This window comes from Typopeltis vanoorti, chromosome 12 (genome assembly GCF_054136105.1).
Source record: "Typopeltis vanoorti isolate ZY-2024b chromosome 12, IOZ_Tvanoo_1.0, whole genome shotgun sequence".
In the NCBI taxonomy this organism is placed as follows: Eukaryota; Metazoa; Arthropoda; class Arachnida; order Uropygi; family Thelyphonidae; genus Typopeltis; species Typopeltis vanoorti.
The window spans coordinates 47617574-47632685 of NC_143560.1; the positions used below are offsets into that span (position 1 = coordinate 47617574).

Below are 15112 nucleotides of genomic sequence, written 5' to 3' on the forward strand. Positions count from 1 at the left end.
AAGGCCAGCTTTACCATAGTTATTATATTTAATGTGTTGTTTATGTTCCTTTTTTTCTGATAGGAATTGTGCATCCTGTTTCCCCTATAAAGGGCAAATTACAGGCACAATGAATATGATATACTCCAGGGTGAGCCAGTGGAGGGAGTGGATCCTTGGATGAGTTGAGTAAGTTCTTTAATTCTGCATGCAGTTTAAAGGTGGCTTTAAGGTTGTATTTCTGCAATATTCTGTTTAATTTATCTGATAACCCTTTAATGCATGGAATGGTTACAGTTTTATTGTAGTCTAGTTTATTTATGCTTTTAAGTGAGCTCCTGTGAAGAATTTTGTTGATAGTATTTTGGCTGTAGCCATTTTTTAGAAAGGTTGCTGATAACTTTTAATTCATCTTCAAGTGCTTGTTCATTGGAGCAAATCTTCAAAGTCTTGTTTTTTAGAGTATTAATGACACTTAGTTTTTGTGTTGGGTTGGTAGGAGTTTATGTGTATATATTGACTAGTATGTGTTGGTTGATTGATCATCTTTTTCCAGTGTGATGTCTTTGATTTTGTTTACAAAGTGTTGTGTGTTTTAATATAGGAGGTGAAATAACCTACCAACTCCTTGAGTGTCAACGTTCGTTTCTTGGCTAGGTGATAACTGAGGCTGTCTATACCTTTCAACTATTGGCCAGAGCAGTATGTCCTGTTTGGGAATCTTTGGTAAACCATAAATTCTCAGGGAATGAGAATAGTGCAGAAGTAATTTTTTTAATGTATCTTCAGGCCAAGTAGTGACTGATTTAAGTAGCTTTTCCGTTTTCTTTTTTATTCAATTGGTTGGGTCATAGTTAACAAGCTGATAGGTGCTGTTGTCCGAGGATTCATTTTTTCCAAATATGTTGTTCGATTTAAAATCACTGTGGCACTGTCTTTATCGGCTCTAGTAATTACAATGTTTGGCTTTAATTTTAGTGGTTTCACCATTGTCAATTCAGATTTCGTTAGGTTGCTAGTTATTGTTTTCATACAATTTAATAAAATGTTCGAGGTTTCCAAACGTATTTTATCTGCTATGGTGGTTGGGAGAAATCTCAAGCTTCTTTCAATATATAAATAAACATTTTAAATTTAAATTTCCTTAAATTATTTAGTAAAAAATTTTAAAAAATTTAAATTTAAATAGAATTTTTCATTTTATGGAGGGTGGGGAAAGGATGCAAGGGCATCTTTGGAAATTGAGAATGAATGTTGTCAAGAAGGGGATGAAATCTAGATTTTTCTCTCATAGAGTGGTGCATGATTGGAATGGATTGCCACTGAATGTTTTGTAAGTGGAGTGAATGAATTCAAAAACAGGTATGACAGCTGTTGCAAATAGTATGGCTTTCCTCAATGAGTTCCTGACTGCTTGGAGGTCTCTCTAGGCAGTCAGAAAATAATAATAATAGTTGCATGACACAATCTATATTTTAATTCAATTATTCTCAATAAATGCAGATTAAATAACAAATTCTGGAATTACAAAGTAATGTCAATAATTAGGAAAAGAATTTATAGAATTATATACATAATTTTTATGTGCCACAAAGCTCTCAGCTAACATTTACTATAATATCAAAACACTAAAAATTTGACAAAAGCTTAAGAACATGACCATGAGATCAAACCTTTAATCTCCATAAATATCACTTATCAACCTTTTAAGAGAATTAAAATTATCTCTATATTTTTATAATTAAAATTATAATTAAAGGTAATCAATATTACCTTTCTCCAATCATCATCAGGGGAATAATCATCATCTGTTCCAGTATCTGATGACTCACTAACCTGCGACACAGCTATTAAATGAAATATTCCTTAGTTCCAATTATATAATATTCTTTTCATTTATAAAGTTTTAGAGAGTAAAAAATTGTTATATAAATATTTGTAAAATATATAAGTTTATAAAGTTATAGTTTAAGAAGCAATTATTTAACCTTTTAAGACTTAGTACTATCAAAACAGTACAAACTTCTTATTTCACTATTAAAATAATGGATTTTTAATTCACCATTTATCCTACTGGAATCTGTTAGAACCTATGATTTCTAATTTAATCTCATTCAGGAATCAATAAAATTATCAAAAAAAAGAAAAAAGAAAAGAAAAAAAAGTGATTTTGTAGTTATTACCCAAACCAAAATCAAACAGTTAAGCAAAACAGAAATCTAAATATCAGCTGTCACTAATACATTATAACCAAAGCACACAAATGTATACCTGCTGGCTCTCTACTAAATAAATTCCTTTTCACTCAGCTAATAATGGCCTGCACTTAAAAAAATTTTATACAGATGCATTAGTCAAGCAAATATCTCAATAGTCTGAGGTCTGTCTGGGTGGAGTTCCATGGAAGCTCAATATATCAATAATTGGGCATTCAACCCCCAGACCTGATCAATTTATAAGCTTTTGTTAATACTACACTAATATTTACCATGTGTAACTACACCAATGTTGAAGCAAATATGTTGACTCATATACTGTATTAGTGTATTTATCAGTGTAGATATGATCATTTTCATACAAGTTTTCAGTTCCATATCTTTTAGTTTAGTACAGTACAGTACATTATTGTCTTGAGCCACATTCATAGGGAAAAAAAGGGGGAAAAAAAGATCAAAGAATTTCTCCCCTGCCATTATAAACAAATGTTGAGGTTCAATATTCCCTCTAATTTTTGACTGCTCATGTGTGCATGAAAAACATTTTGTGGGCATATTTTTCTGGTCTCGGACTTTTTTGTGTGCACTAATGTAATACTTGTTATATTAATGTTGCCCTTTTTTTTTTTTAATCTAACTATAACCTGTAAAATAGCAGGGAAAAATTAATTTGCTTAAATCTGTATTAGTTAGAAAGATCCATTACCATTTGCATGGGTTCAAGCAACTGTATTATCTACACAGCAGACAATCTAAATAAATACTCCTCTGCAACTTGCTGATGACAGCATTAGTTTGCTCACATGGCATAGGCTAAAAGTAACTAATTTGCATATTAAGTTGGAAGGGATTAATGTAATATTGGAGTGAATGCACTGAAGAAATTACTAAATAAAGTAAAAGCAGGTTTTCTGAAATTCTGAATGAAACAAAGGGCCATTTGATGCAGTGAAAAACTGAGGAAACAATAAAAAAAAAAAAAAAAAAAAAAAAAAAAAAAAAAAAAAAAGGGGGGGGGGTAAATGTTTTTCTGAATCGTCTTCTTCCTAACATGGATTTTAGGCCGAGTAGCCTGTTCCGGTCTCGTGACATCTTTTTCTCGGTCTTCTGATTCTTCTTTTTCCACTTATTTCACATTTGTATAATATTTTCAGTAGCTGCTGTGGTCCATTCGATTTAAATGTTCTATCAGTTTTTGTTTATACTGTCTTACGTAGTAATTAATTCATTTTATATTCAGGGATTGTAAAATTTCTTCATTTGTTTTATGGTCCCACTTGGTATATCCAGCTGTTTTTCTAAGAAATTTCATTTCTGCTGTTTGAATTCATTTTTCATCATTCCTTTTTATGGTCCATGTTTTGCTTCCATATAGTAGGTTGGTTTTTACAAGACATTATATAATCTAATTCTAGTGTGATTTATTCTTGTAGATAGACTTATACGTTGGCGATACATAACTGTTAATTTTAAGGAACGATAACGTATACTATTATATTAATTAAATAACTTTAATTAATATTTCGGTAATGTTACATTACCATCTTCAGGAAACATAAAAATTAATGAAATGTGCATGCAGGCACTAATACTGAACAAATATGGCTGAAGACAACAACTGAAGTCAGTCCTAAAGGGTGCCACCTAATAGGCCAAATTGGGTATTAACTTGGCTGTTCGGCTGATGTTCTAAGAATGCAAGCCTCCCATATTTCGGGCAGTCTCATGCATCCAAATTTATTGAGGTTTGGGGAGTTTCTTAATGCTGAGGCTGATTCTAAGAATAATCTCTCATATTTAAATTTGCTGCGGTGTAGTAAGGAGGCTTTCTTCCAAAGATGGTAATGTAACATTACCGAAATATAGGAAGTATTAATTCAAGTTATTTAATTAATATAATAGTATATGTTGTCTTTCCTTAAAATTAACAATCTAGTGTGTATTTGTACCAGGGATGGCTTAAATATATTATTTATTATGACATTTACTTTGTCAAAGTTTAATATTTTAGTATCTATGTCTTTTTCTTCTTTGTATGATAAATCACATCCCACGTATTTGAAAGTATTTACTTCTTCTAATATTTTATTAGAACAATTATTATATCACTATTTTACTTCTTATCAGGTTTTCTTTCTCCTTTGAATGCCATTATTTTTGGTTTTTCTTTAGATATTGTCATATTATATTGTTATGAGATATAATTTAATGATCTTTGTTTCTGATGTAGCTAATACTATTTGATCATCTGCAAAAAATAGTGTATCTATCTTCATTTGTGAGGTTATTTGTATACCAAATGGTTATACTGTTTCCAGATTATATATATATAATTTCATTTATATATATATATATATATATATATATATATATATATATATATATATATATATATATATATATATATACACCCTCTGTCCAAAAAGAAACCGAACTTTTCAAAAATAGAAAAAAATAGTGTGCCATCTGTTATATCTTTTTGTTATCAAAAGCGGCAACCTTCATTAGTGTTGTGTCAACTGTTTATGACATTTGTTTCATTAGAAGCCGAGTTATAATGCCAAGGGTGACAGTGTGTTTTGACGAACAGTTGAAAAATGAGTTTCAAACAGAGAGCTGCAATTGACTTTTGTGTTAAACTTGGTAAATGTTTTACCGAAACGCATCAAATGCTTCAAAAAGCATACAGTGATGTATTTATCACTGTATGCTTTTTTCCTCTTCTGGTGGTGGTCTCCTCTCAGCATTCTGGTGCTTTATATCATACTGAAGTTTATGAGTGGTTTAAGCGATTTCAAAGTGGTCGTGAGACGCTTGAGGATGACAAAAAACCATCCAAAAATTGGACTAAGCAAAGTTAACATCCAAAAAGTGCGCGATTTTATCAAAGAAATCCTTAAATCGTCCGTGAGATTGATTGAAGATGAATTGGGGATTCCAAAATCAACTGTGCACAACATTTTGACCGAGAGTTTGGGCCTTCATAAATTGAATTCGCTATTTGTTCCCCACAAGTTGACAGACAACCAAAAAATGTGTTGGATTGAATACTGCAAGGACCTCGTTAAAACCACTCATAAGGACTAGGACTCAAACTTCCTTGAAACGACTGTTACTGGTAATGAAACTGGTGTTTTGAGTATGAGCCCAAAACAAAGTGCCAGAATGCTGAGCAGAGACCACCAGAAGAGGAGCAGCTAAAAAAAAGTCACTTGGAGAAGTCAAAAGTAAAGCCAATGCTGATTTGTTTCTATGATTCCAAGGGCATTATCCACAAAGAATTCGTTCCGCCTGGCCAAATGATGAATGGTGAGTTTTATCTTGAAGTTTTGAAGCGATTGATAGCGAGAATTATTAGCGTATGGTATGAGTATCGTGATGTAGGCAGCTGGTCACTTTTGCACGATAATGCACCATCTCATCGTTCGAACATTGTGAGACAGTTTTTGAGCAAAAATCAAGTGTGTGTTGGATCACTCATAGTATTCACTTGATTTAGCACCCTGTGACTTCTTTCACTTCCCCAACTTCATTTGCTGATGAAAGGAAAGCGATACGACACCACTGAAAATGTTCAAGTGGCAGTAACCACAACCCTCAACAGTATCACAAAAACCGATATAAAAAACTCATTTAACGAATTAACTGACCATGCCAAACACTGTATCAAAGCTGAGGGAGAGTATATTGATTGAAATAAATTATTTGAATAATTATAATTGGCCTGTTTTATTTTCTATCAAAGTTCGGTTTCTTTTTGGAAAGAGAATATATATTGAAAAGAAGAGGTGAGAGGGTACATCCTTGCCATACTCCTCTTGATATATCTTTCCATTCTGAGATGTATTCTAATTTAACTATTTTATTTCCTGTATATATTTCTTGAATGGATTGTAAAACTTGGTTTGGTATATTTAAATCGGTTAATATTAGAAACAATTTTTGACTACTAATTTTATCAAAGGCTTTTTCATAATCAATAAACGCCATGTGTGTTTCTTTTAGAAATTCTCTTCTCTTTTCTATTAATAATTTTAGAGTAAAAATTGGATCTATGCAGGATCGGCCTTTTCAGAAACTGTTTTGTTCTTCTAGTAATTTTGTCGTCTACAATACTGTTTAGCTTCTCTTTTAATATTCCTGCATATATTTTATATCCTGTATTTAGCAGACTAATTCCCCTATAGTTATTGCAATCGTCATTATTTCCTTTTTTATAGATTACATTTATTTATAGATTATAGATTTGGAAAAAAGCACTGGTTATCCAGTGCTTTTGCAATTGCACTATTTCTGCTTCTATTGTTTTGAAATTTAGCCATTTCTGGTAACTGTACTTTTTTGTTTTTATTATATTTTCTATTTCATTGTTCAAGTTTCATAGTCCTCTTTTTCTAATCTTGGTGCTTTACTCCTAAGCTTTCTGAAAGTTTATTTTTCACTTGGTTAGACTATAATAAATTTAGTTTAATTCTTTATCCAAGTGTGAGAACAACAAAGTTTGAGCCTGAAAATATCTTCAGGACTGAGGTAAGGTAGTACAAGTAAGGCAACTTGTAGCAAAGGTGGACCAAGCTATCATCACTCCTATCTCAGTATCTCCCATAATGCAAAACACATCTCCTTGCAGATATATATAATGTTATGCATTAAGGAAAGGGCCACTACCCAAACACTGAATAAATATGGCAGTACTACTTTACCCCAGTCCTGAAAATATTTTCAGGCGCCAACTTTGTTTGCTCACACTTGGATAAAGGATTAAACTAAATTTATTATATCCTAAGCTTTCTGTTGCTGCAATATCAAAAATGCACATACTGAAAAACAAACCACACCTTCATGTGTGGTTTCTGTTTTTAAGTTTGTGCATTTTTGATATTGTTGTCTAACATGTGGATCCTGTAATTAAGAAATTTTGTAACTTGGTTGATAAGAATTTTCAATTTTATGTAATTTTAGCCACGTTGGTTTAAATTAAATTTTTGCTTATACCAAATAATGATCAGAGTTTAATCCAAAGCCTCAATATGCTCTTATGTCAAAAATTCATCATCGTCATCAAATTCCTGCAATATACCCTCAAGGGATGTACAGGATAAGATAGTACTACATGAAAAATTTATTTACATCATTACTAACTTCCTATCTACAATTTTCCTCCAAATCAGTCTGTTACTTGTCAAGACTCCAACATTATCAGATCTTATATTTCTATCATCTAATGCACTTTGTACCATATCAATCCACCTATATCTTGGTCTTCCTCTGGGTCGTTTTCCTGCCAACCTAGCAGAGAACACTTGTTTTGCTAATCTTTCCTTGCCCATTCTGTTTAAGTGACCATATCAACCGAGATTAGCTCTGCAAACGCATTCCTGCACGTCAAGTTTTTCCTAATATCCTCGTTTTTAATATGACATTGCAACTGATGCCATCTGTTTGTGCCCATTATCTTTCTCGGGATTCTCATATCTGCTATCTGCAGTCTCTAGACTTTGCCAAGGGCATTTTTCAAGTGTTTTACTTCTGACCCAGCTCTCAGATCCATAAGTTAAAACTGGTTTGAACACTGTCCTGTACACAGCTAATTTAGTGTTCCAACTAATTTCTCTATTATTCCATATGAATTTATTCAATTGGCTTCCTACCATACCAGCTTTGTTGATTCTGTTGTCCTTATTTCCATATTTAATTTACCATCTTCACTAAAAATTGTGATTAAGTAGCTGAAATGTTTCATTTGTCCCACAGGTTCAATATTCACATGCAGCTGACATTTTCAAAGATTCTGACTATTGTCTTTGTCTTGTTAATGCTGACCATCATACCATATCTATTACAACAATTATTCAATTTAGTCAGGGAATCTTGCAGACTTGTAGCAGATTTATTTAGAAGTAAAATCATCCGCATAAAGTAAAGAGCTGAGATTACATCTCCAATTTTGATATCTAATACCACTTTCCTTCATAATGTGATCCATATAGATAAAGAATAACAGAGGGGATAATGTACATCCTTGTCTCACACCAGATTTAACATTAAACCATCTTCCTGTACTTCCTTCAGTTCTAACTGTTGACTTACAAATCAAATAAAGACCAAGTATTGCTTGATATAATGCCCCATTACACCATATAACTGTAGCATTTTGAATAGCTTCTCTTTTGGCACCTTATCATATGCCTTTTCCACATCTACAAAACTTAAATACAAATCTTTGTTATATTCCCATGATTTCTCAACTATTTGTCATAAAGTGAAGATATGATCCTGACAGCCTCTATTTGGCGTGAATCCAGTTTGTTCTTCACCAAGCTTTTCTTCCACAATTCTTTATAACTGTTTCTCAAGTATACTTGCATAAATCTTACCAAGAACACTCAGTAGAGAAATACCTCTATAATTCTCACATTTAGTTTTATTTCCCTTTTTATATATGGGTACTATGAGAGCTCTCTACTCCAATCATCAGGAATATCATCAGGAATAATCATCAGGAACAATCATAGTTCAGATAGCCTGGACATCGTCCCTCTGTCCAGGCTTTCTGAACTATGCAGTGCAGCCACTGTAAGACTTTTAACCTCCATACTTCAGCATTTTTGGTCGAATATCATCTACTCCTGCTGCCTTTCCACATTTCAAGCCTTTGATGGCTTTTTCTACTTCAAGTATGGATATATATTCCTGACTGTATGCCTGGTCAGTGTTTTTTCACTGTGCTGTCATCACTGCTTGTTTCATTTAGCAGTTTTTCAAAGTAATTACTCCATACTTCAAGGATATCTTTTTCTTCCATTTTCATGTCACCTTTTTCATCTCTAACTCCTTTTACAGCACTCTTTCCTCCATTACTAAGCTTCTTCAACAACCTCCAGAATATCTTGCCACCTTCTTGACATTTATTTTCTATGTTCTTACCAAAGTCTTCCCATGACTTATGTTTAGCTAGTTTTACACAGTGTTTAGCCTTCTTACATTTGCATCTGAATTCTCTAAGAGCACAAGCTGACTTATTTGCCAGGAACTTTTGATATGCTTTCTTCTTTTCCTTCACTGCCTCTTTAACTTTCTGTGTCCACCATGGAGTTCTGATTTTTCTATCCTTACAGACGACCTCACCACATGCCTTTCTGGCTGAATCAGTCATGGTTTTCTTCAAGGCTGGCCATTGAATCTCCAAGGGTTGGTTCTTGTTCTCAAACTCTTTAATTTTTTCTTCAATAATCTTTGTGTATTTTAATCTACAGTTCACATTATCACAAATTATAAATTAACAGAGTTCATGTCTAAAATTAACTCTGCTAATTTAAAATTTGCGATAATGTAGTCAATTACTGATTTGCATCCTCTGGCTGACTAAGTATATTTATGTATTTCATTGCGTTTAAACACTGACTTCATCATTTTCATATTATTGTAAATGACAAAATCTTGCGGTCTGTGACCATTTTGATAATGTGTATCTTCGCGAAATTTACCTATGTTTGTTTTGTATTTTTTGTTTGCTATTCTGGCATTTTAATCTCCTGCTAGTAGTAAATAGTTTTGTTTGTTTCATCTATGGTATTCTGTAATTGTTTATAAAATATATTACTGTCTTCTTGGAAGTCTTTTTCCACTTGGTTAGATTATAATAAATTTAGTTTAATCCTTTACCCAAGTGTAAGTAAACATAGTTTGTGCCTGAAGTATCTTCAGGACTGAGGCAACTTGTGGTAAAGGTGGACTAAGCTCTCCCTTAATGCATAGCATTATACATATCCACAAGGAGATGTGCTTTGCATTATGGGAGATATTAAGACAAGTAGCAATGAGAGCTTGGTTCACCTTTACCACGAGTTGCCACAGTCCTGAAGATACTTCAGGTGCAAACTTTGTTTGCTTACACTTGGGTAAAGGATTAAACTAAATTTATTATAGTCTAACCAAGTGGAAAAAAACTTCCAACATCTTGCTCTAAATCCAGAGTAATTTAATAATAAGGTGAGACACATTTTGGCAACTCGTATAGGTAAATATGACTTCTCCATTGTTTCCAACTTAGTATCACCACCTCTGGGTCTGGCTCCCACTGATGAGACCTCAATAAAGGTCGAAGCTGGTCTGGGTAGCGGCCCTTCCCTTAATGCATAGCATTATACATGTCTGTAAGGAGATGTGCTTTGCATTATGGGAGATACTGAGACAAGTAGTGATGAGAGCTTGGTCGACCTTTATAATGAGTTGCCTCAAGTCTGGAAGATACCTCAGGCGCAAACTTTGTTTGCCTACACTTGGGTAAATTATTAAACTAAATTTATTACTGTCTTTTCTTTTCCCTCTTCTGGTGCATATGCACCAATTATTGTCCTGAGTCTAATTTCTATTAGTCTTTCGTTCAAATAGTTATAATATACAATATTGTTCTAACTGTTTTTTTTAAATCAATCTAAGGAAATTATACATTTGAGGGAAATAAAAAATATAAATAAATAAATAAAAAATTTGTAATACTTCTTTAACTTTAATATCTACTATTAATCAAATTGTGCACATTACATTATTTGGTATACAAAATAAGCAAATTAGCACTTTGCATAGTCTTGAAACTCTGGGTTTCAAGACTACACAAGGTGATAAATAAGTAAACACACACACACACACACACACACACACACACAAAATTAATAAAAAAAATCCTTAGCCCACCCATGGTACTAATGCACTATAGGTTTTCAAACCTTTCATGGGTGGGAACTACATTTAAAAAAAAATGAATAAAACTGACAATTAAAACTGAATCTCCTCTTCTGATTTTTTTTTATTCATGTACTAAAAATTCTCACATATTACAGGTGAGCAGATGACAGCTTTTTTTTTTCATGCCTGCAAATGACAGTTAAAAGCAACTAAAGAAATTTGTATTTTAAAAGCAGCATACAGAATTTTTTCTTGAAAAAAAAAAAAAAATGTCAGTCCATAAATTAACACATACAGGATGATTACAATTACAAGCAGGAATCACTTAAGAATCAAAGCCAAATAACAGAGAGGAGACCTCTACATCACCTTTTAAGGAATGCAGAGAAATGATTTGGGCTTCTCACCTAATGTACAGTCCTCACCTTCATGTGGCATGTCCCATAAGTAGGCATCCACCGGATACTGAACAAACGAGGATAGGCTGATAATTTGGGACTTAGCTGACCAAATTTTACCCTCTATTGGCTTAAATTACAAATACACATGATGGAACAACATGATGGGATTTCATGCCAACTGTGGTGTCACCTGGTTAAACAAAGCCTCTGTGTTTTCATCAGAGAACCAGGGCAAACAGTGAAAAGACAGCTACTGGAACAGGCTCTGATTCAACATCTAGTAGAAGATAAATAAACCCAATGTCAGAAGAACTGAAGTCAAGAACCGAAATTGGAAGAACTGGAAAAATACAAAGTGGACATAAGAGGCATTACTGAGACAAAGAAGACAAAAACAGGTGAGAGCTTACTAAATAATAAGTATATGATGTCAGATTCCGGCAATAAGATCAAGGAAAGGATAGAGTGATATCATTCAATACCAAACATGAAGATAAACTTCTTGACTGGAAAGCAGTTTTAAGTGGAATTATGTAGGTAAACTTCAAAATGGGGAACTCAACAATCAAACTGATTTGTGCCTATAATGCAATAGAAGGTTCTACCAAGGATAATAAAATTAGTTTAATCCTTTATCCAAGTGTGAGCAAACAAAGTTTGCACCTGAAAGTATCTTCAGGACTGGGGTAAGGTGGTACAACACCAGGGAAACTCCTTGCAAAGGTAGAGCAAGCTACCAACACTCCTATCTCAGTATCTCCATAATGCAAAACACATTTCCTTGCAGATATGTCTAATGTTATGCATTAAGGGAAGGGCCACTACCCAGACTAGTTTCAACCTTTATTGAGGTCTCAATAACTTGGATAAAGGATTAAACTAAATTTATTATACTCTAACCAAGTGAAAAATAAACTTTCAACATCTTTCTCTAAATCCAGAGTAATTTATTAAAAAAAGGGTGGCACACCATTTAGCAACTCCTATAGGCTGAGATGACCTGCTAATGCTTCTGCCTGGTATCTCCACTTGAACCTGGCTCCCACTGAAGAGACCTCAATAAAGGTTGAAACTAGTCTGGGTAGTGGCCCTTCCCTTAATGCATAACATTAGACATATCCGCAAGGAAATGTGTTTTGCATTATGGAGATACTGAGATAGGAGTGTTGGTAGCTTGCACCACCTTTGCAAGGAGTTGCCCTGGTGTTGTACCACCTTACCCCAGTCCTGAAGATACTTTCAGGTGCAAACTTTGTTTGCTCACACTTGGATAAAGGATTAAACTAAATTTATTATACTCTAACCAAGTGAAAAATAAACTTTAAACGTTCTACCAAGGAAGAAATAAGGGAATTTTTTGAGTTGAGAAAGCAGCTGACACAATGATTTTTCATCGTGTCAGTTGGTCCTTGTTAGAGAGCTATGGCAAAATATTCTGGAGGCTACTGAAAATGATTACCAGACATATAGAAATGTTTTGAGAAAATTTAGAGAAAAGAGTAAGGCTAATAATAATGGAAAGTGCCTACTGGATTTCTGTTCAGCACATGACTAGTTATTACTAATATCATGTTCCACCATAAAAATGTGTGCACAAATTCACATGGAGAGAAAATGCAAGAAATAAGAAAAGTCTCGTTCACTATGTTATAGTTGATAGCAGAGTTTTCCCACTGGTTCAGAACACAAGAGTATACAGAAGATTTGAAATAGAAGCGATCACTATTTAGTTTTCAGGATAAAATTAAATTTCACCTTTGAAAGTTTTGAGTAGCTTTCAAAGGTGAACTGTAGACTGGAACAAACATCGTTCAAGAAAAAATAAAAGAATTCAAAAACAATGACTGATTCAGCCAGAGAGATATTTGGTTCTCAGGAAGTTAAAGAGGCAGTAAAGGAAAAGAAGAAAGCATATTGAAAGTGCCTGGCAAATAAGTCAGTTTGTTGTGTTCTTAGAGAATACAGAGAAAAATCTAAGAAAGTGAAGCACTGTGTCAAACTATCTAAACAAAAGTCATGGGAAGACTGGTAAGAACACAGAAAATAAATATCAGAAAAGTGGCAAAATATTCTGGATGCTGAAAGAGTACTGTAAAAGGAAGCAGAGATAATAATGGTAATGTGAAAACTGAAGATAAAGATATTCTAAATGTCTGGAGTAATTATTTTGAAAGATTGCTAAATTGAAACAAGCAGTATCAGCACAGTGGTAGAAAATTTCCAAAAGAAATGCAGTCCGGAATACATACTTGAAGTAGAAAAAAAAGTCATAAAAAAATGAAACGTGGAAAGCAGCTGGAATAAATGAAATTAGACCAGAAATGCCCAAATATGGAGGTATAAAAGTTTCATAGTGGCTGCAGAGCATAATAATTCGGATGCCATGGTCAGAGGGTTGAATTCTAGATGACTGGAGTAGAGCATTCATAGCACCCATTTATAAAAAAGGGAAATAAAATTGAATGTGAGAATTATAGAGGTTTTTCTCTACTAAGATTACTACTGTAAGATTTATGCAAGTATACTTGAGAAACAGCTATGAAAAATTGTGGAAGGGGAGCTTGGTGAAGAACAAGCTGGATTCAACCAAACAGAGGTTTATCAGGATCAGATTTTCATTTTGAGACAAATAATTGAGAAATCTTGGGAATATAACAAGGATTTGTACTATCATATCCTGTACACTCCTTGAGGGTATATAATCAGGAATTTGATGATGATGATGATTGTATTTAAGTTTGGCACATTTGGAAAAGGCATATGACAGGGTGCCAAGAGGAAAGCTCTTCAAAATGCTAGAGTTATATGATGTAAATGAGACATTATATTGAGCAATTCATAGTCTGTTTAAGCTCAGTGGTTAGAATTGAAGGAGGTACAGGCAGATGGTTTCAGGTAAAATCAGGTCTGTGACAAGAGTGCACATTTTCTTCACTGTTATTCATTATCTGCATGGATCACATTATGAAGGAAAGTGGGATCAAAGCTGATAACAAAATTGGTGATGCTAAACTTTTTCTACTTTATCCAAATAATGTTATAGTTCTGAATAAATCCAGTACAAGTCTACAAGATTTCCTGATTAAATTGAATACTGTTGTAACAAATTTGGTAAGAAAATCAGCAATAAAAAGTAAAAGATAATGAAAATAGGCAGAAACATTGAAAACATCGACTGTGTCCTGAATGATGAACCTATAGAACAAGTAAAAGCCATTTTAGGCAGAATTTTTAGTAAAGATGGTAAATTAAATATAGAAACAGACAACAGATTTAGTAATGCTGGTATGGTAGGAAGTCAGCAGAATAAATTAAAATTTATATTATAGAATAAGAAAGAAATTAGTCAAAACATTAAATTAACTGTATACAAGATAGTGTTTAAACCAATTTTAACTTATGGATCTGAGATAGAAATAAAACACTTGATCATAGACTGCAATCGTCTGATCTGAGAGCTCTGAGAAAGATTAATGGAGTAAACTGCTGGCATCAATGGCAGTATCACATGAAAATTGAGGATATTAGGAAAGAACTTGCCATTATTAGCATTCAGGAATGTGTTAGTAGAACTAAGGTGTATGGTCACTTAAACAGAATGGGAGAGAGAGATGAAAGATTAGCAAAACAAGTGTTCTTTGCCTGAATGGCAGGAAAAATACCCAGAGGAAGAAGACCAAGATGTAAACAGAGTGATACAGTAAAAAGTGCTTTAAAAGACAGAAATATAAGATCTGATAACCTGATAATCTTGATAGATAACAGATTAATTTGAAGGAAATTGTTGATCAGAAGTAATGGTGTAACTTTTTCATACTAGTACTATCA

At 33.3% G+C, this 15112-nt stretch overlaps 1 protein-coding gene across 1 annotated transcript in view; it reads right to left on the reverse strand.

The window, feature by feature from the left end:
- LOC150100759 (mesoderm induction early response protein 1-like) overlaps positions 1-15112 on the reverse strand; it is a 139014-nt gene that overhangs the window by 77893 nt on the left and 46009 nt on the right. Inside the window, exon 5 of the mRNA XM_090401885.1 lies at positions 1753-1826. Coding sequence (XP_090258011.1) covers positions 1753-1826 — 74 coding nt within the window. The remainder of the gene's footprint in view (positions 1-1752; positions 1827-15112) is intronic.